At 42.8% G+C, this 22,643-nt stretch overlaps 1 protein-coding gene across 1 annotated transcript; it reads left to right on the top strand.

Moving 5' to 3' along the window:
* Nucleotides 1–124: 124 nt before the first annotated feature.
* Nucleotides 125–22,225, top strand: NUTF2 (nuclear transport factor 2). Its single transcript, XM_074202170.1, has 5 exons — nucleotides 125–215; nucleotides 16,627–16,751; nucleotides 18,480–18,551; nucleotides 18,642–18,740; nucleotides 21,694–22,225. Exons 2-5 carry the CDS (start codon nucleotides 16,653–16,655, stop codon nucleotides 21,805–21,807), a joined length of 384 nt encoding a protein of 127 aa, XP_074058271.1. The 5' UTR covers nucleotides 125–215; nucleotides 16,627–16,652; the 3' UTR covers nucleotides 21,808–22,225.
* Nucleotides 22,226–22,643: the final 418 nt, after the last annotated feature.

Here is a 22,643-nt window from a genome sequence, read left to right as displayed (position 1 = left end):
GTTCCGGCCGCGCCGCGCAGCACGCCGGGAGGTGTAGTTCGGCACCCGCGGGCTCGGGCTCAAGTCTAGCGCGGCCGCACTGCGTTTCCCAGAGTACCGCGGGCTCGGGGCGGGAGAGGGAAGGTGGGGGGGTGGGGGGGACAGTCGGTCCGGGACCGCGCTCGGTTGCCGCCACCGTCGCCGCCGCCGCCGCTGCCATCGTGCCCGCCAGTCGGGTGAGTGCAACGCCTTGTTCGGCTGCAGGGGCCGGGTCCTGGGGAACCGCCCGCTTCCTCTCGCCGGGGCCGGCGCACGCCCGCCCCGGCACTCGTTCGAGACCTCCGGCCGGGCCCGGCGGGGCCCCCGCCCTCCCCGGCTCCCGGGGCCGGGCTGGCCGCTCGCTTCGGGCCCCGGGGCTGCCGGGGAGGCCGGGGCCGGCCGGGTGCGGGGAGTGGCCGAGGCCCCCCAGGCCGGGGGGCGGATCTTGGGGAGACGGAAGAAAGTCACGCGGCCTGGGCGGAGGCGGCCGGGGTCGGGGGCTGGGGGGGCTGGAGGGACCCGGGCCGGGGTCGCCTGTGCGGTCCCCGGCCCGAGCAGCCCGGCCGCCAGGCCCGCCGGGTGGGGGTGGGGCCGGCCGGGGCCGCGGAGTGGGGGCTTCCCTTAGCCTGGCCTGGACCCGCGTGTGCGTGTGCGTGTGTGTGTGTGTATGTGTGTATGTGTGTGTATGTGTGCGTGTGTGTACGTGTGCGTGTGTGCGCGCGTGTGTGCGACCCGAGCATGCCCCGGGGCGCGGCGTGACCGCACACCGGAGCGGCGGGAGCCAACGTGGCCATTCTCCAATTCCTCTCTCGTGTCCTCGGCGAGGAAACTGAGGCCGGGGCGGGAGCCCTGACCAAGGTCACCCGGGGCGGAGCTGCCATTCAGACCCCGTCTCTTGGGTGGTTCCGACCCCCATCCCGGGAGTTTCCCGGGCCACAGAGGTCTCAGACGGGGTCGAGGGCTAGGCCAGCTCCCGAATTTTGTAGATCCTAGAGAGGTGAGTTCTAGAGCTTAGGTGCTGAGCCCGGACCTGAAGCCGGGCTGTAATGGTGAGACCCGACCCGCAAGGCCCATGAAAGACCCCTCTCGTTTTACAGTCGGGAGCCAGGCTGATGGAGGGACTTCTCCGAGGCCTCTGGACCTTTTAGCAAGATAGGACTGGGACCTAGATCTGATTCGTGAGCCGGCTTTCCAGAACTCAGCTGCTTACCTCTCCCCCTTAGCCTGCCTTTCCTTCTAACTTCCCTGTTCCTGCCAAAAGCATTACTATTTAGCCAGTATTCCATTTTTGAGGAGCCTTGTAGTGCCTTGCTTATTGTTGAATTGTTGCTCAGTGGTGTCAGTCATATTCAGCTCTTTTTTGACCGCTTTTGGGGTTTTCTTGAAAATATGGGTTGCCCTTTTCTTTTCCAGATTATTTAACAGATAAGGAAACTCAGGCAAACAGATTTAATTTGGGTCTCTTTGTTTTTTTTTTTTTTGGTTTTTTTTTTTTTTTAGTTTTTGCAAGGCAAATGGGGTTAAGTGGCTTCCCCGAGGCCACACAGCTAGGTGATTATTACGTATCTGAGGCCGGATTTGAACTCAGGTACTCCTGACTCCAGGGCCGGTGCTCTGTCCACTGAGCCACCTAGCTGCCTGCAAATGGATTTAAACATCGTTAAATGACTGGTCTTGGGTCACACAGCTAGTCACATTTGAACTTAGATTTTCTTGATTCTAGACCCAGTACTTTCTATTCATTTCACCACCCAGTTGCCCTTCCTTGCTCATACATACAAGGTGCTTAATAAATATTTATGGGTTTGAATCAGAACCCTTACTAATTTTATCCATTTGGATACCAAGTACTGTCAATTTGACTTAAGAATTTTAAATTCCCAGTTGGTATTTATCTGATTTATTGGGCAGTAACATGGTAACTGGTGAAGGGATATGCACATTACACTCTTTTTCTCTGCCTGTTAAAGTGATCCTTTACATCACTTTCCTTCTCCACTGTGACCTGATAGATGGATTGAAGCCAGGCTTTCATTCCCTTGGACTTGTATGATGACTGAATTTCATCAATTAGTTCTTTCCAAGTCCAGCAAAGTCTCCTGATATGAGCAGCTAGGGCACCCTGACTGGTCAGGTTTTTCTGAGTTCTGTAGTGAAGGAGTCCTCCTATGAGGCAACTTGGTGTAGCTAAAACCAGGAGGTAATAAAAGGCACCCATAGATATATAGCCCTTTTAATTTTATCAACATCTCTTATGTAGCCTTAGAAACCAGTGTAGGTTCTGCCACTTAAAATTTTTTTGGAGTGGGGAGGGCACCCTTTTAAAGACTTAAAAAGGAGCATTGTATTTTAAATGAGAAGACCTGTTTCAATACTGGATCTGCTACTTAACTACTTGTGTGACTGGCTATGAGCAAATCTCTTCTGAACTCAAGTTTCCTCATTTACAAAATGAGTTTATATTCATAATCCTTCTAGCTCTAAATCTGTTATACCATAATTTCCTTTTGCTCGCAGGGCTAGCTGGTCACTGTTTTTTGTTTGTTTGTTTTTGTTTTTGTTTTTTAGGTTTTTGCAAGGCAAATGGGGTTAAGTGGCTTGCCTAAAGCCACACAGCTAGGTAATTATTAAGTGTCTGAGACCCAGGTCACTGGTTTTCATTGAATGGGGCGTGGAGGAGCTTCCTCATTTACAAGATTAGCTTTGAAGAGTTGGTCCTGGCCACCCTTACTCATCATCACTTTTTTTTTAGAATTTTGCAAGGCAGTGGGGTTAAGTGGCTTGCCCAAGGCCACACAGCTAGGTAATTATTAAGTGTCTGAGCTGGATTTGAACCCAGGTACTCCTGACTCCAAGGCCAGTGCTTTATCCACTACGCCACCTAGCCGCCCCTTCATCATCACTCTTGATGTGGTAACTAACTTTAGTCATTGCCTTATTATCCTTTGTTGGATGATTCTGTTTGTTTAAAATGACAAAAATCTACCTATTTCTTCTAGTAATGCCACGACTCCTCTGGCATAGGTTGGACCTGATCTGATTGAAATTAACACCACCCCTAGAAAGATAAGCTCTTACTGGAGAGCCTCTGTGTTACTAATACAGGCTAGGCCAGTCTGGTTCCACATGGCTCGCCATTGTCTCAGTCATTCCACTTTTCTACCTCATCTGCTTAATAGGAATCATAATCTGTATGACTGGAGGGATGCTGAATTTTCTGAGGAGAAATTCTGAAGGATGATGAATTCTTTAGAAGAAAGTTTCTGCTGGTTTTTATTTTTATGTATTGTTTTTCCTTGTTATCAGTTCCAATTAGTGCATTTTTTCCTGTAGTTACAATGATTTTTTTTCTCTCCCTCCACCTTAAAGAATAATTTAATCCAGAGAGAACAAACAGGATGAAAAAAACTCATTGTTTCTATTTGAATTTGACTGGGGGGGGGGAGGGTCTGATCCTTATGACCTGGAACCTGAGAATGGAAACAGAAGATTAGTGGGAACTTTCTTTTATCCCTACCTTCTCAATTCCCTATTCTCTAAATAGAGAACAAATTAGGTTCATTCTCTGGCCTGGGGAGGCAATATCAGTCTATTCTGCTTGTTCTCCAGAGAGTCCAACATGGGTACTATATGGTAAGTGGCCTTGGTTCCTGAAATCAGAAGATGGATTCCTGGGTGTGAAAGCAGTTTTCTTAAACTCTTGGCAAATCAACCCCTTTGGGATATGTTATAGAACAAAGGACCTTCTTGTGTGCCCTATATACATCTTAGCTTTTGAATTAAAGGTAAACTTTCTCCTCAGTGCTTCACCAAATGCATTGCTTTTTTATTACTAAGCCTCCTCATTCATTGATTGTCTCTTGAGTGATTCTAGCTCCAATGAGGGGAATATTCAAGCTAACATTGTTAATACTTTAACTTTTGCACAGCATTTTACATGTTAGATTATTTGATCATCACAACAACCTTGGGAAGGAGATACTAGTATCCTCATTTTACAGATGAGGAAACTGAGGAACAGAGAAGTAACTTGTCCAGAAACACTCAGCTATATAGTGCCAGTGACAGAATTTGAATTCGGGATTTCTTGAATTCATGAGCCATATCGCCCATATTTTATCTGCTGCCTTTCCTAGCCATCTAGAATGCGTGGACATCCACAGAGCAATCTGTCTGTTCTCAACCTGTTGGGAATAAATAGAAGAGTATGAAAAGTGAAAAGCACACAAGATTTGGACTCAGAGGACCCAGAATGGAATTCCTGGGACTAGGGCAAAGTCTCTTTTGTGAAATGACAGTTGGATTCAATTTGGGTCTTCTTCCCTTGGTCCTGGATATCTTTTTTTTTTAGATTTTTTTTTCAAGGCAATGGAGTTAAGTGACTTGCCCAAGGTCACACAGCTAGGTAATTATTACGTGTCTGAGGCTGGATTTGAACTCAGGTACTCCTGACTACAAGACCAGTGCTCTATCCACTGCGCCATGTAGCCGCCCCTGTCCTGTATAGCTTTGACAGACTTCTCATAATATTCACAGGATTATAAAGAATTAATTAAATTGAAATAAAGTTATCAAAATATTTTAAAAGTTCATTAGTTTCAGGTTAAGAACCAGAAGACTAGGTGTTCTGTAAGGGTGTCCCTTCCAGCTCTTAGTTTTGTGATCCTGTGATATCTAAATTCCAGACTCCTCTCTAGATTTCATGACAATGATCACAAGATTTTATTCAGGATTTCAGATAGAATGAGTTATAATTTCTTGTCAGGGACCTAGGAATAAAAGTCTCAAATCTTCAGTGTTCCTAGGAATCCTTTATATCTAAAATTTATAGGGGGGCTTCTTAACATTAGGTAAGCTGGGTAGTTCAATGGGAAAGAGTGCTGGGTTTGGAGTTGGGAATCCTAGTCAGATACTCTGTGTGTGACCCTGGTCTAATCATTTAACTTTTGCCTGCCTCATTTACATCAGCTATAAAATGGGGATAGTCATAATCAGGCCTACATTAATGCTTTGTGCCCATCCTGTGGTAGAGCCTTCTGAGCTCTCTGGTCTGATCAGCCACAGTCAGACACACTGTAACTTGTCTCTAGCATAGTGATGTGGTTTTGGTTTTCCGGAACAGAGGACAAGAATCAGGCTACTTCCCAGGGTTGTTGTAAGGATCCAATGAGATAACATTCTCAAATGTTTAGCATAGTGCTGGGCTTATGGTTGGTGCTTCATAAATGCTTATTCCTTTCCCCCTAGTCTTTTTTCCATGTTAGGAGGTCTTTCCTCAAGTGGCCTTTCTGAGTTTACTGCTAGGAGGAAAGAGCTCCTGAGTATTTGATGGTCAGTTTTGTTTTCACTGGCAAGAATGGATTGAAGATTGATGCTAGCTCCAGGTTTTATCTTAAGGCAAGAATACTGTCCTTTACTCCAGAGCTGTAAGTTTGTGTATGGAATCAACCCAAGAAAAGACCCCAGGATCAGTTCTTTTCAGCTTAGGTAGGAGAGAGAGAAGTGTTCTTATCTCTTTTCTGACTTAGTTCTCCCATATTCCAGATATGAAACTTGGGGTTCATCTGTCCAGGCTAACATACAGCTTAAAAATAAATATCAGAAAGATAATGTGGCAATGGTGGAAAGGGAAATGGACTCAAAGTCAGGTGCTTTGGATTCTTGTCCTCACTGTAACTACTATTGGCTTGCTTTGTGATCCTTAGGCAAGGCTCTTAGCTTCTCTAGTCCAATCTCCTAATCTATAAAGAGAGAAAATTGTCTGGATGCTGCTGCTAGGCTCTTTCGCCTTCAAAATTTTTTTTATTCCAGAACTGAGGTGTTGATTTCTCAAGGAGTACCTGAGTTCAAAATTAGGAAGGACCTGGGGCGACTAGGTGGCGCAGTGGATAGAGCATTGGCCCTGGAGTCAGGAGTACCTGAGTTCAAATCTCAGACACCTAATAATTACCTAGCTGTGTGGCCTTGAGCAAGCCACTTAACCCCATTGCCTTGCAAAAAACCTAAAAATAAATAAGGAGGGTTGGGACTGGAATTTGATCTGATCAACAAATATTTATTAAGTATATGTGCTAAATTCTGGGACACAGCACTTATAGTCAGAGGCCTGAAGTTAGATAATCAGTCTAGGCTTTGCAACCTCTTTTAATTCCCTGGTTTTGGTGAATAGTCCTCAATTATTTTAAATTGCTCTAATTATTAGAAAGTCAAGACACTTTAACCTCTCTTCTGACTTAAGGTTTAGGCATCCACTTTCAAATTTGCAACTTTTTTCTCTCCAGTGTTATCTCATTGTAACTAGAAAGTTACAAAAAACAGAATTTTTTGCTCTTATCTATTCTTTCTCCTCTTATTCTGGGCTAATATTGGGTTTTGCTATTTCATTTTAATATCCACCTCTCCCATCAGTATTTCCCCAAGTTACTGATCAAGGATTGCAAGCTGACTGGCTTCATTGATTAGTAGAGTATTCTCTGACCTAAAGAAGTAGAGATGAATCCTATTTTATAGACATATTGCTAAGACTCACTTCTTCAGGAATCAAACTTTTAGCTTCTTATATGACCTATCCAGTCCCTGTGCTGCTGCAATTGTGGTTTCTGAGGTTAATGTTAGAGAAGAAATGAGTGTTGGGAAAAGCAGATGCCTTATATACACCCTTAGATTGAGTGAAAGTTAAAGCTGAGTAGTTAGGTCATATTGGAGCAGAGGTTCTTAATATGGGATCTGTGGGTGTCCAAAGAGTACATGGATATATTTCAGGGACTTTGTGAATGTGAATGGGGTGAAAAAAATTGCATCATTATTTTCACACAGCTCTAACTGAAATTTAGCATTTTCTTCAATGATTTAAAATCAATTTTGTACAGAGATCCATGATCCAAAAAGAGGTTAAAAAAAAATCCCTGATTTGGAGATTCCGGTTCTAGGTATATGCAGACCAAAAAGGAGGCGGTTAGGGATTTTTTTTTGGTTTGTTGCTTGGTAAGTTAAAGCAGGGATTAAATTTAGAATAGCTTTTGTCCTCTTTTCCTTGGAGAAATTCAGAGGGTACTGGATTATCTGTTTAATCGTTGGATTTTAAAATTAGTAAGGATCTGGACCAGCTGGCTGGTGCAGTGGATAGATCATCCACCCTGGAGTCAGGAGTACCTGAGTTCAAATCCGACCTCAGACACTTAATTACCTAAAAAAAAACCCCAACATAAAATAAATAAATAAACAAACAAGTAAAATTAGTGAGAATCCACAGCTCAGTAGAGTAGCAAGGACTTAATCTGAGGAATGATGGGGTTCAACAGCATTTCCCAGCATGGCTGTGTAAACCTGCTCTTTGGGCTTCAATTTCCAAATCCTTAAAATGCAGGATTTGGACTAAGTGATTTCAGAGATCTCTTTTAGCTATGGAATCTGTGCCCTAAGTTCACTGAGCCCAGTCCATGCCTGGGGAACTACTTCCATAAATAAGGGATCATCCAGACGTGGAAGGAAGAGCTACAGTGATGGAACCAGCTTGTTTCACTTTAGGGCAGCCTTCACTGTTAGTAATCTTCTCAGTAATTCTCATGTGCCTAGTGGCCACTTGAGACGGCTTTTGAGGCTCCAACATATGGACTGTCTGTCTTTAGTGTGAATTATTTTTGACTATATCCTAAAAAAAAAAGTTTTGTGGATTTTGTTTTTATTTCACCTACACTTAATCCCACTATATAGGAAGACTGATTGCAGAATAACCCTAGGTCAGCTTCATAATGCTTCCAAACTACCTTCATGTCCCTCACCAAAAGACTTGGGGATACAGACTTTATCAACTTCAGCTGGAGGTTTATCCATAAATAATTTATTCTGAAACCAAATGAATGTGATTTCTGACTGTCTCTGTTGGGATTGTTGGTTCAGTACCCACTTAGGTACTGAACACTGGGACTCATTCTAGCTTTTTTTCCACTTTCCATTGGCTGCTGGGTAGAACTTGGCCTGGAGTCAGGGAGTCTCATCTTCCTGAGTTCAAATATGACCTCAGGCACTTAATAGCGGTGTGACCCTGGCCAAGTCATTTCACCCTGTTTGCCTCAGGGTAAAATCTGTAAAATAAGCTGGATGCAGAAATGGGGAGCCCCTCCAGCATCTTTACCAAGAAAACCCCAAGAGTTCAGACACAACAGAAAATGATCAAACAATAACAATAGTCATTGAAGCCAGGCCCAAAGAGAGATAGGACCTGGCCACGGTCATGTAATGAACCCAGCTGCTAGAAAGTTGTGGGTTGTATAGCTCTGGTGTGGGTCTGGTGTTGAATATTGAGAGCCAGGTTGAAAAGAGATGTCCCACAATCACCTAGATATTAGGAAAGTACCAACACTCAAGGTCGTGAAACAATCTCCCTTAACTTTATTCTTGAATACTCAGACTTTTATAACAAAACTTAAATCAGCCATGACAGGTCAGATGAAACCCCGTTGCATGGCTTCTCTGGTTAAGTTTATGATATTTATCCTTTGAAGTCTGTAAACTTCCTTATCAGAAAGCTTCCCAAACACCTCTGGCGCCACAGATGTCTTAGGTCAGGGTTCACTGGTGAACCAACAAATCCATTTAATGAGCAAGAATACATGCATATCTCTGGTGACAAAGGTCACCAAAAATATGTGTAAAATTAGTCCTAGGGGCTGGACCTTGACAGTTATATGTATGCATTTGTTTTGTACTTTCTGGTGTAATTTCTGTGACTGATACCTTGCCTAATGTGCAAATAATGTAACTCCCTGAATGAACTCATTATTGACTGTAGGGAGGAAACCTCTGGTGCTACTTAGAGAAGAACCACTAGAACATCCAGGCTCTGGAATTGAGTCCCCCAACCCTGCCTAGAGACAAATGAGCCAAGCTGGATAGTGAGTTGTCTAGATATTATATAGTAGCCTAGAGGCTGAAGTCTGGACTTCTTAGACAAATGAACAGTACAGTAGAAGGGAAATGTGAGAAATCTCTTTAACTGCTTATTTCTTGGTCTGATGTAGGCATTGAACAATGAAATTTTCACTGGAGTAGCTTAGGGGCCCTTGTGAATATCAGCTCCGTAATTCTCAGATCCAGGAAGAATCTTCTAAGGGTCAGAACAAGAATAGAAAGAGTTGCTGCATGAGGTAATGCATTAGCTAGTGAGCATCTTCTCTTGTCTATTCAAGTAGAGAGTCTAAGAGAAGCTCCTGAAAGGGATGCTGGATAGGGAAGAGACTCTCAGGCATCATGTGATCTGTAGAACTCCCAAGTGCATGCTAGATTAAACTACATTAAATATAATTTAATGCTATTGAGAAATATTTAGCAAACTAAATAAAAATACGCAATAGATAAAGTTAATTTGTTATTTTCTAAGTCATTATGTTACCCAGAGTTTGACACCACTGATATTGATGTGGAGGGTTCCAGTATTGGTTGGGAAAGTGGGCTAGAACTCCAAGCACTTTTCTTTTTTTTAGGTTTTTTCAAGGCAGTGGGGTTAAGTGACTTGCCCAAGGTCACACAGCTAGGCAATTATTAAGTATCTGAGGTCAAATTTGAATTCAGGTCCTCTGGACTTCAGGGCCAGTGCTCTATCCACAATGCCACCTAGCTGCCCCCAGTAGGAAGTGTTTTTTTGACTTTACTTTTGCAGGTTGGGATGAACCGTTAGCAACATCTGGGTTTTTATGGTAAGGGTATATTGTAGACAGGGTTTAATTTGGGATGGGATTTTATTTTCTCTTTAATATACATTTTGATTCATTCTTGTTTTGTGGATGGAAGCAATGGTGACACAATAGCCTGTTTTCACATCTCTTCACTTAAGTTACGGTACATAGAAAGCCAAGTCACCTGTTTCAGCTGTAAAAACTATTTGGTTAGGTGAGAAGATTATTACTGTCACAGGGTCAGGGAAAAAAGAGAATTAGGGCTATGGATAAATGAACTTGTCTTCTTCAGGCTCCCAGGCTTCTCCCAAGGAAGGCCCAATTCCCTTCAAACCCAACCTTCTTCTGAACTATTCTGAGAACTTCAACTGTGGGACTTGTTGAGGATTGTTGGAAAGGCTCTCAATTTGAAGTTCGTGCTTGGGTTTGAATTCTAGGCCTGCTGTTTTATTAGCTGTGTGGCCATGGACATGTTCTTGAACCCTTCTACATATAGTTGGCCTTATCTGTAAAAAAATGAGAGTTGAAATGGGTGGTCTTCCAGTCTTTCTATCTCTAGGCTATATCATTCCCTAAGTAGATCACTATATGAATCATCTTGAATTGGATTTACTGAGTAGAACATGGCTTTTGCCTTTTAACAGTCTTGGGGTTTCCTTGGGTGAACCACATTTTTCTCAATATTAACATTTGTGTCAGCTGACCCAAGCTAGACAAGTGTCCCTATTTGAAAGAGCATTTGAGATTGCATTGTTCTCCTGGCAGTTGGCTTCTGTTTATTCCATTATCTGATGGCTCTGCTTTGGGCCGGCTCCATTTACATTAAGCCCCTTCTATGTATAGAGCCGTAGGCATTTGTTAAGGACCACTAGTCTACTGCCAAGTCACCTCAGGCTCAGTGGGAGGTCATCTTAGCCCAAGGAGGCTAGGGGGTAGGCGAGGAGGGGACCAGAAAAGAGCTCTAGCAAAAGGTGGAGTATAGGGGCAGCTAGATGGCGCAGTGGATAGAGCACTGACCCTGGAGTCCGCAGTACCTGAGTTCAAGTCTGGCATCAGACACTTAATAATTACCTAGCTCTGTGGCCTTGGGCAAGCCGCTTAACCCCACTTGCCTTGCAAAAAACCTTTAAAAAAGGAGTTTAAACTGAGTCTCTGGGAAAATACACACTTAAGAGAAAGCAGATGTGGGGGATTGGGGTCCATGTTTCTGTTACCTTGGGCAAGTCTCTTTAGATCTTTAGGCCTCAGCTTTTGTGATATAAGGGGGTTGGACTAGATAATCTCAAAGGTGCCTTTCAACTATAAATCATAGAATCCTGTAAAATAGCTATAATATAAAATAATGCATTAAGTATATAGGAGAGGTACAGAAGATTGTGTGAAATCTGAAGAAGGAGATGGTAAGTGAAACTATTTTAAGAGCTTCCTAATCAGGGGCTACATGATCTTAGATTTAGAATAATTGAAAGGATCTTGTTGTTGAGTTATTTCAGTTGTGTCTGACTCTTGGTGATCCCAATGGAGATTTTCTTGGCAGTGATAATGGAATGGTTTGCCATTTCCTTCTCCAGCTCATTTTACAGATGAGGAAATAGAGGGTAAAGAGCATGAAGTGACTTGCCCAGGGTCACACAGCTAGCAAATGTCTTGGATAGGATTTGAATTCAGGTCTTCCTGACTCCAGGCCCAGTGCTTTATCCTTTTTGCCACTTTGTTTAGGACATCAGAGGTTATCAAATCTAATCTTATTTTACAGATGGGGAAACTGAGGTTCAAAGGTGTTTTTAGCTAGTAAGGGTCTAAGGAGAAATTTGAACTCACATCTTCCTAAAGCTCAGTCCTGTATTCTGATGTATTCTACAATATGCTGCTTATGACGCAGGCTACTATAGTGGCTCTAGTATTAACACATTTCTCCATCCTTAGAATTTCATTGTTATATTATATAGCTAGGAATGTTGCTCAAAATATGTTTTTTGAAACTTGGTTAGTTGACTCTACTACATTGTCATCTATATGATATTTATATCAGTTTTCATATCTGTTTCTCATCTTTAGTTGTTGGTATTTATGGGAGTGGGGAAATAGAAGCTGTTCTCCAGGAGGTCAGGTGAGCATCATTCCATTCTGGCTGCCTGAAGGATAGAGTAAGGTCCCCATTTGGCCCAGATGGACAGATTTTTGTTCTCTGATTTAATGGTCCATAAGTCAGTCAATAAGAATAGAGTCTTTCCTTTCTTTTTAAGTGATAGAATACTAGACCTTTCTTAAATATATATATTCGATTCTGAATGTCTCCAGAGACCTGTCTCTTCTGTTTTCTTTGGATTTTGGGTTTAGAAGACCCATCTCTTAATTTTAAGTTTTGCTTCTATACATTCTTAGCCACACTGCTAGACTCGGCCCTTTAGTCTTACTGAGTTCTGTGGTTTATGTAGATCCTGCCTATCATTTTGGAAAATGGAATTGAATTAAGTGCCTTCCTTTTTCTTCCTCTCACAGACAATCAGATCAAGGATTGGATGTGGTTCTAGCTATGTAATTTGACTAGACTTTGTGACTTTGAAGGTTTTAAGAAGTAATGAGATCATGTCTTTTAAAGGTTATGAAACATATAGTTCTCTCTGACTGGGTGGCTTGGATTTGAGATCTCACTTTTTATTCTTGGGTTGCTCATAGGACTCTTTACAGATTAAGTACATTAATAGGGAAAGCTTTTTCTTCCCCTTTAACTGGAGAAGGTTACCACTTTATGCAGTCTGAGTAATGAAAGAAGGTTGCTGGGCGGCTAGGTGGCGCAGTGGATAAAGCACCGGCCCTGGAGTCAGGAGTGCCTGGGTTCAAATCCAGTCTCAGACACTTAATAATGACCTAGCTGTGTAGCCTTGGGCAAGCCACTTAACCCCATTGCCTTGCAAAAACCTTAAAAAAAAAAAAAAAAAAAGGTTGCTGACAATCTAGAAAAGTTGATCTTTTTGCTTTCTTTCTGGGGAGACTAACTCCTTTCTGAACCCTTGTGAAGAGGAACAGCAAGGACGGTTTCATCTTATCTTTCTCATTGGGAAGTTGATCTTTTTCTTTATCCAAATCTTTTATTTTCTTGAAATAATTGCACTTTTATTAGGAAGAGGTAAAAGTCTTTATTTTGTCTGCACAGACTTATCCAGTCATCTGGATTATGCCCGTTCCTTCTTTCTCTTCATATGTGATTGTAACAAATACCTTATCCCTAAAGAGGTTTTGCTAGCAGATGCTAAACTTCTATGAAGCTTTAGAAGCTCTTTTAGTCCAAATAAGTATGGGTTTTCTTTATTTTCTCTAAAAGGTAGAGAAGCTTCTGTAAAGATCAAGAGCTTCGAAAATATCAGTGATAGACTTGTTCTACTCAAGAACTATTTTAGGCCATATACAAAAAATGGCCATTGTAGAATAGTTTGAAGCTATAATTTTCATTCTATATTGACGAAATCACTGATTATTTTCTACCTTATAAGAATTGCTTTGATTGGACACTTATACTAAGCCATTTGCTTCTGATCCCATTCCCATTACTTGGCACAGTAACTGATAGATTTGTTCCTGAACTTTGTTATCCATTAGATTTATATACTTTTCTCTAATTTTGGTGGAATCCATCATTTTCTCTGGGATCTTCACTGTCTGATTATTTCCTTGGTGTGAACTTTCAAAAGACCCCATTAAGGTGTGTGATGTAGCAGGTGCTCTCAGCTCCATCCCACTATGTTGCTTTGACTGAACTCTAGTACAGATGTGGGCTGGCACCTCAAGAGTTCACACAACACAGTGCTATCGATGGTGAATTTTCTTTTAAATGATCAAGGATTGCTTTAGGGTTTTCCCCATCTTCTATCTAATTGTACTTTTAAAAGTGATCCTTCTGCTTGAGATGCTGCCAGTTATGGGTGTCATAGATGCCTTTCAGAAAGTCACATGCTTGTGTTTATCATTTCATAAATATTAGAGGGAACCTAATTATAGAGATGAAGAACTGTGCCCTGGGTACAGCAGTGTTGATCTTTTGGGGACCTCCCTTCATTTGGATTTCAGTGGATAGATTAGACCAATGGTGTCAAATTACAATAGAAATGTATCCCTACAATTGCATGGTGTGACTTGGAAAACTTCAACAACATGATCTATGTAGTATTATTTTTTTAATAAAAAAAACTAAACATCCCATTTAGTCTGATTCAGTAGTATCCAGGGAATTTTGCAGCCTCAAATTTGGTGCCTGGGAATTAGCCTATAAAAGGGAAGGACATAAGCATTTCTCTAGCCCCTGGAAATGGGAGGTAGAAGCAGACTTTAGAGGAGCTTCTCCATTTTGAGTTTCTCCAGTCCAGACTAGGAAGGGTTGAGGAAAAGCAGTCTGTGTGCAGAAAGAGCACAAACCTTGGGATAGGAGACCTAGCATAGAACCCAAGGCAGAGCTTTACAAATATAACTTGTGAAATCTTGAGTGTGGCTTTGCCTCTTGGGGCCTCAACCTGCTCTAGTGTCAAATGTGGAGCTGCAACCAGTAAATCCTAGAGTCTCTCCCAAATATAACTTGTATGAACTTAAAAGGGTTATCCTTCCTTTAATGGGTAGAATTGACCAAAGAGGAAAAGGAGAGATGGAGAGAGAACTTGGTCACTTATGGGATTCAACCAAATAAATCTTACTCCGTTTCCTTTTTGCTCAACAGTGGGTGAGCTCACCTTGTGCTAGCTAAAACAAAACTTACCTAATCCTGCTTCATTTCTTATTCAGTGGTGTCTAGTTTTAGACTTCCTAGACATGGATTTGTTAGTCATCTAAGCATGGAAGCTATTTTTAGAACAGCCAGCATGGTAAAATATTTTTATGTTGTCTAAAAATAAAACTGCCCTCCTAAGTAATTAGCTATTTGAGGGGCAGGGGGCAGGGGTTGGGAAGGAAGGGATTTGGAAGCTTGGTTTGGTGAAAAAGTCATCTGGAATTGAAGGATATGAGCTGAAATCTGAACTCTACTGTTTATTACCAGGTCTCTGGGCCTTGGTTTCCACACTGTAAAATAAGGAGTATCTCTTTGAGTTCCTTTCCCCAGTTTGTTTGCAGTGAACGACCTCCCTGTAGAATGCAGCCAGCTCCCCCCTGTGGCCTCTTTAGCAAGCAGCACCACAGGATTAGGGAAAATCAGGTTTGCCCGTACTTTGCTCACTTAGAGGAAACTTGCCCAATGGTTGCTGGTGCTTTCACAGAGGGGAGCTCTAGGCCAGGTGGTCTTTGGGGATTCCAAAAGCTGACATGTGCTCTTGGAAGTCACTGGTTCATTGAGAAATAGCAAACCTCAAATCCTGTGAGCTGGAAAAATTTCTGCCTTCTTTGTTTAGGAACTGGAAGACCAATCCCTTCTCACACAATTCAAAGTTCATATCATATAGCAGCTGGGTCTAGGGCTTGGGACCCAAGAATGACCAGGGCTAATCTAAACACCCTGGGCTCACCCTAGTCCAGGCCTTTGTTCCTGGCTAGGTCTGAAATGAATCCACCTGAAGTTTTGGAAGGTAGACAGACTGCAAGGAAATCCACCCTGTGTTCCCCCAGCTTCAAGTTCAGAGACTCCATTTGTCAGCTTTATAAATAGAGTTCTCTCACCTAAGAATCATATTTAATATAAACGAATGCTAAAAAGGATGTATCCTGACTTTTTCTTCCTCCCCATCCCCAGCCAAATACAGATGCTCTTCATCTTCACTCCCATTTAGGGAAGCAATCTGCCTGCTGCTTGGGAAATTGTAGACCACTGAACAATCTCCCACCCCCCACCCCCATTTGACTTTTAACCACTCCTCAGCTATTTATATTTGTGATTGAACAATTATATTTGCTTCATGATGTCTGGCTGGCAGCATAACCAATTACTATGGCTCAGCATGGACTTAAGGATCTCTGTCTTTTTTTGACTATTAGGGTTGCAGTTCTACTGTCTATTGACACATTTAATATAATGCCACTGAGGCATGACAGGATAAGAAAGTTACTCTAGAGAGAACTACAAGGAATAGTCTTTAGCCTATTAGACAGGGAAATGCCTCAGAGTAGCATAGACTGTGAAGTAGGCCAGCATAGGGCTCCCCTATAATGGCTGTCAGCTCTTCATTTCTCCCTAAGGGATCCTTTTTCTGGGTACGGGTTGGTCAGTTCTCCTATAGAGATGTGAAAGTGAGGGTAGAAAAGACCTTGAGATCTAATTGTCTTGGACAGAGTACCTTCTGATCTGACCTTTCCTGAAAAATGACATAGGCTTTCTCGAAGCAGGGCTTTTAAAGGCTAGGCCATGGAGCCTCTGCTAGCAGGATGAATAGGGTTGTTTCTTATCACAGTTATTTGTTGGGCTCACTTTGAATGCAGTTCCTTAGTCCCTTTGGGGATAACATCGAAGACCCTGATTACTATATAAGATAAATTAGTCCTGTAACCAAAATAGTAGAAGCTGCCCTTGCAGGTTTCCTCCATGTCCTAGATCTGATGAGGATATCCTAGGAAGCCTTCCCCCAGAGTACTCTTCCTAGCAAGTGGGTTCTCCCTGGATTGTAAGACTATCAAAGGCAGATGTTTTCTGATTGTATGACCTTTCCTCTACTTCCCCCTCCAAAAGGTTATTCCCCCAACAAATGTTCAATGAGTGCATATTTATACTCATGTAAAAAATCATGTGTTTGAGTAGCAGTGCCTTTCAAGGGGACCATCCTGTGACTTTTCTGTTCCCAAACTCCTTGATTTTAGAGCTAGAGTGGGATTTTTGATCAGAGGCTGCTCTGTATCTAATATATGAAGAGAGGACTGTGGGAGAGGGCAGAGCAGCACTGATTTAGATGTGATGAACTTTTCATACTCTTGAGCCTGGCCATTGATACTCATGTTTCTCTCTATTTTGACACTTTTGCAGTTTCTGCTGCTAGGTGAAGATCCAGAATGGGAGACAAACCGATTTGGGAGCAAATTGGATCCAGCTTTGTGCAACATTACTACCAGTTATTTGATAATGACAGAACCCAATTAGGAGCAATATATGTAAGTGCTTAGGAAGTGGGATAATTGGGGTTGGTTTCCTTTGGGTGAGGGTGGCTGAATTGCTCTGGAATTAGCCATTGGGCACCCCCCACCCCACCCCAGGGGCTCTTTGGAAGCAAGTTCCAGACTGTTAAGTGTATTTTAATCAGTTTTACCAGAGGCTGCAAGATGCCCAGACAGGTTCAGATCTTGGTGTTGCCACTTACTCAGTAAAGTTTCTATGACCTTGAGAAAGTCTTGGGATTTTTCTTTTTCTCCCTTTCAAATTTTCTATTCTGAGATTAATGTTGTTTGTATTTGTAAATGTTGTTCATATTTGATATTTTCACACTATTTTTCTAGCCTCCTAATCTCCCTCTTCTCCTTTTGAAAGGCCTCTCATATTTTAAAATTGTAGTTACTTGTGTACTTGATGGAGAAACAATCTGAATTGAAAGATCTGCTCTCTGACCTCATCTGCCCTTCATTGCACAGTTTAGAATACATGCAGAGTAATTAATCGAGAGAGAGGTTTTTCTTATAGAAATGTAAAGGGACACCAAGGAGGTTCCTTTTCTTATGTGGTTAAGAAGAGGGAACAAATCATTGGCATCAAGTACTCACCCCCTTTACCAGTCCTTCAGAGGCTTCCAAGGTCTGAGGAGAATTTACTTTCTGTCCTAACATCTATTGAGCTTTTAACCTATGTAATTCATAAAAGCTTTGGCATATTCTTTCTGCTAGATTAGGAAGAACTTCATACATTTTTCTTGGAAACAATGTTTTAACTTATGGGTAAATGAAATGCTAGTAATAATATCCTTCAGGGGCATCATGGGCTGCATGAACTTTTTTGTGGGTAGTCTGCTAACCTAATTGCTAGTTATAAAATGAGGAACTGTTGCTATTGTTGGTCTTTAGGGAACTAACTGTGATGTAGATACATTCAGGCTTGATGTCAGTAGCTGGCTGTCAAACCAGGGTTTTCATTGATAGAGCAGAACCCAGGGAGAATTGGCAAAGCACAGCTTTAACAATGAAAAGAGCTCTGGATTTGTGGCCACCAGAACTGGATTTACCTCTTTATTCTGACAATGTCTTCCCAGGCACTTCTCCCAGGGGTGAAGGCATGAGAGCCTCAGAGTTCTGTCAAGTTCCAAATCTATAATTTTAAAAAATTCTATTTTAATACATCATAACTAAGTTGACAAAACATATGTAGACTGTGGTATTAAGTTAGCATTTCTGTTGTCTTCCATTGGCTCTTATAATTGTGTAGAATCTCTCCTTATTCAATACTGAAGTACTCTCCAAACATGGGTCAAGTTAGGGGAAAAAAAACTTAAGAAAAAGAAGACCCAAGACAACTTTGTCTTCCAGTGGTTTGAATGTTATTTATGACAGAGGTTCAGTGAAAAGTGTGAAATGGAAAGATAAGAAGATTAGCAGTGTAGACTTGAAATGATTCTCAGAATTTGTTGAGTTATAGGGTCAGGATGTCTGGTGGAATGACTGTCTAGAAGTCTGGTTTGGAAAGACCCAGGGGTGAAGCAAGGTTCAGGCTGCCTTCCGGGTTTTGCTAGGGTGTCAGTGCAGGGGGTACAGCTCACCTTCCTTTGGGATTCCATTGAAGAGGGAAAATTAAAGGAGCCATAGGAGGGGGGGAGCTTCCTCAGTCATCATTCCTGAGGCTTTGACTCTCACTCATTTAGAGCCTAATAGTAGATTTTTCCAACTTTATTTTTTCAGATTGATGCATCTTGCCTTACATGGGAAGGGCAGCAATTCCAAGGCAAAGCAGCCATTGTGGAGAAATTGTCTGTAAGTATGAGTCCCTCCTCTGTCTGCCTTGGGACTCCAAGGTGATTGCTCCTGGTCATGGGCTCATGTTCACCTCTCCTTCTCTTTCAGAGCCTTCCATTTCAGAAAATACAGCACAGCATCACAGCTCAGGACCACCAGCCCACCCCTGACAGCTGCATACTCAGTATGGTGGTGGGGCAGCTAAAGGTGAGTGGACGGGAACCTCCATGTTCAGTTATGGGCCACAGTGGGGGAAATTCCAACTTGGCGTAATAAGAGCTGCCATATAACCCTTTGAGGCACTTTATACCAGTATCTCATTTGATCTTCACAACAACCCTGTGAGGTAGGTACTATAGGTGTTGTTATCCCCATTTTACAGATGAAGAAACTGAGGCTCAGAGAGGTTAAGTGACTTGCCCATAGTCACATCGCAAGTAAGTGTCGGAGGCAGGATTCGAATCCAGGTCACTCCTGACTCCAGTCCAGCGCTCTTTCTACTACATCTTGCTGCTGCCTGTGGATCACAGGCTTAAGGGTTATTCTGTCTCCTGCCCTCCATTGTTTCCTGCTTCAGAGGTACATAGAATGAACAGCTGCCATTTGGGGGGCTCTTATCAGACTTTCTCTAAAGCTTGCTCTGGGGCATGTCTCCCTCTTTCCACCTCTGTCTTCATAACTGCCCAAGAAGAACAGGCCCACATCCCCACTGAGCAAGGGGGATCTAGGGTTAAGGGTCCTGTTCAGAGCTATAAATGCACAGTTGGAAAGGACCTTCCTGGCTCTTTAGTCTAACTCATACTTCACCCCCCCTTTACAATGGCCTTCCCCAGTGATCCTCCAGCCTTCATTTGGAGACCTCTAGTTAGGAGCAACCCCTCCCTGTTTTAGAGAGCTCACACAGTGAGGAGGTTTTCCCTAAAACTTAGAGCTGAAATCGACCTCTCTGCCATTTCTACTTTAGTTCTTACTTTTGTCCACTGGAACCAGGGAGAGCAATTCTGATATCTTCCACATGAAAGCTACTCCTCAGATAAGTTCCATTGTCTAGTCACATATTCCCATCCTGTTCTAGTGGGGTACCTGTGGTGTTTCCTATCACTTCAAAATAGTTATTTTGGTGAAATCAGGCAGAATGAACAATCAATACCTTCTTGAAGAAGTAATGTCCAAGAAGTACAAGTGGAATTCCACCTGTGGGTGCTTGGAGAAGGTTCCTGCTAAGGAACCAGTCTCAGGGTGGACTCTTTTGAGCATCTCTGAGCAAACAGGATCTTCTCTTGGTAGAAGTGTCAACATAGATTGGGGGTGAGAGAATTGCACCTCTGGCTGAGACAGTCCTGGGCATAGCTCAGAGAGCATTGGATTTGGTGTCAGAAGACTGGGATCAAGTTTGTGTCTCTCTCATTTCCTGCTTCTGTGACTTTGGGCAAGTTATTTAACATCTTTTTGTCTGTTTTCTCATCTGTAAAGCAGGACTGATAAAATCACTCCATACCTCATAGAACTAATGTGAGGAAAGTGCTTTATAAACCTTAAAAACAGTACCTCAATGTGAGATTATTGGTACTTGGCTTCTCTGGGAGCACCTCAGTTTGAGCAGGTAACATGTGAAGGAGCAGACAAGGCCTTGCTTCCATCCTTTCTGTCCCTTCCATCCAATGAGGGATCTCGTTGATGGGCTTAGTACTTCATGTATTGATATAAACCTTGCTAGTTCTCTGACCATTTTTCAGTGACTTGAATTCCTTTTCCAGCCCAGCTCTTCCCTGCTCTGTCCCTTCTAAAATTGAAAGTCCTTCATCCTAGTTGTCTCCCTTGCCCTCAGTTTCCCAAGAGATCTCCCTGGTTAGCTTCTACAGTGATTTTCTCTCATTTTATTGTGCTTAGATCAGACTGTAGTCTTTAAAAAAGGTCCTTAATTGAGCATGGTGAGGCTCTGTTAACCTTCAGACCTGCAGTATCAGGTGTCAGTGACGAGCCATCCTCCCTTAGGTCAGAGAACTGCTTTCCATCTCTAGGCCAAACAAACAAGCCAAAAAACCCCAATCAAGGAATGGTTCGACTTCTATTGGTATCTGCTCAGAGCCACTTGGATACTTCCTTGCACAGGGCAGAGGACCAAGAGGATGTGCCCATAACCTACTACTTCTCTTCAGTATCTGACTTTTATACTAAGATTACTTGGAATACCCATGAAACACATGTTAGTTGGGTTACCTGAAGGGAATAAGAGGACCAGTAGACCCCTTTCAGAGGGCTAGGAAGGACCTGGTTGCTGGCTATTCTCATCTTAACTTTGGTCAAGCTCTTCCGGTCCCTGCCCTTTTCTCCAGAGACCTGTCTGTTGAGTTGGTACCTGTTTTCCCAGACACAGTTGAAGGAAGCTCTACTGAAGGGAACATCCTGACCTGCCCAGTCAGTGCATGCTGCTTCTGGCCTCTTGTTTTCTAATCTAATGCTGCTGTGTTGCTTTTCTGTGGGGTGTAGTTCCCTTTTATCTAATGATAGTCCATGCTGCCCTCGGAAATAGGCTATTTTTGATTCACAGCCAGTGGTTGGTAAACTTCAGGTCTTCTCCCCCATCCCAGCCTGCAGGAATTTACAATCTGTGCATATTTTCTAAGTGATTCTAGCTGGAGCCAGCAGCTGAACTAAATATGAATGAAAAGCTCTCCCAAGGAGCTGTCTCTAATCCTCAGAGAAAGCCATGTCTCCCAGGGTGGCTGAACCAGTATTGATAGTGGAGAATGTGCTCTCAGGGAAACAGAAGGTCAGGTGTTAAATGGCCCAGACTCTCCAAGGAGTAATCTAGAGCTTCAGGGTACCAGAATTGGGAATATACCCCTTTTAGCCTACTTATTTTCTTATTTAATAGGATCCTAGATTTAGAGCTAGAATGGGACCTGAGAAAATATCTGGTCCCTAGGCCCATGATTTACAGCTTTGAAAACTAAAACCCAGAGAGTAGAAGTGTGTTGACCATGGTGAGAGTACCTTCTTGGACTCTAAATCCACTGACCTACCTCTCTCTATTGCCTGAAGGCAGCGTGGCATAATTGTGTTGTTTGTTCTAAAAACCCAGAACGGACTGGTTCTGATTCCCTGCATTACTTTCAGCACATTGTTCAAAGGTGTGTCTTTCCTCTCTCTTCAACAGGCTGATGAAGACCCCATCATGGGATTCCACCAGATATTTCTATTAAAGAACATCAATGATGCTTGGGTGTGCACCAATGACATGTTCAGGCTAGCGCTGCACAACTTCGGCTGAGCCTCCTCTTCCCCAGGCGCCCACGCTGTTTCCTTCTCTCTCCTCTTCCCGATATTATTCACACTTCCTTTCCCCAGGCCCCTCCAAACACTCCAAAAATCATACACAAGCCTGCAAGGCCGCGGTGGGTGGACACCGCGGTGGTGGCAGTGGCACCACTATTTGAGTGTGTTGTGCATGATATTTGGACGTTAGACTAGCTGCATCTGACAGGAGAAGTTTGTGTTGTACCAGCGCATGCCTTAGAAAGACTAAGTAATGCAAAAGGTTGTCTTTTTTTTTTTAATGTACTGACAAGTTGCTCTAGTAACCCAAAGAAACGAAGGAGAAAGCAGCAGCTGCGTGTGCAGCCCAGATCTTGATTTGTTCAGATGTTCCAATGCCTCATTATACAATAAAACCATGAAAATTTTCTTAACAGTTTAAATTGTTTTAATTAGTTTAACCAGTTCACTGTTTAGGACGTAACCCACCAAGCCATCCTCTAATTTTGTTTTTATCTTACTTAATTTTCCCTGAATAATGTATACAAAGAAAAAAATCTCTGTAGTTGCTCTTTGCCTCTTCCTGAAGAACTGGCACCTGAGAATTTCTGAAGGGAAATTCCTTCTGTCTTCTTAGAGGCTCGCTTCATTTAGTGGGATGAGTAAAGGGCGCACCTTGTTTGGGGTGTCAGGATGATCCTGGACCTTCAAGAGTACTCAACTGCACTCACAAACCTCTTCAGCATATCTCACTGATTCCAGCATGTTTCATCTCCATGTTGGACTTCTCTCTTTGCATATTGTCCTCCAGAGGTCAAGGATTTTTACCACAAGAGGGCAGATCTTGGCCAC

Source organism: Macrotis lagotis, chromosome 1 (genome assembly GCF_037893015.1).
Source record: "Macrotis lagotis isolate mMagLag1 chromosome 1, bilby.v1.9.chrom.fasta, whole genome shotgun sequence".
Taxonomy (NCBI): Eukaryota; Metazoa; Chordata; class Mammalia; order Peramelemorphia; family Peramelidae; genus Macrotis; species Macrotis lagotis.
Note: the sequence above shows the minus strand (reverse complement) of the source record. Positions and strands in the feature narration are given on the sequence as shown.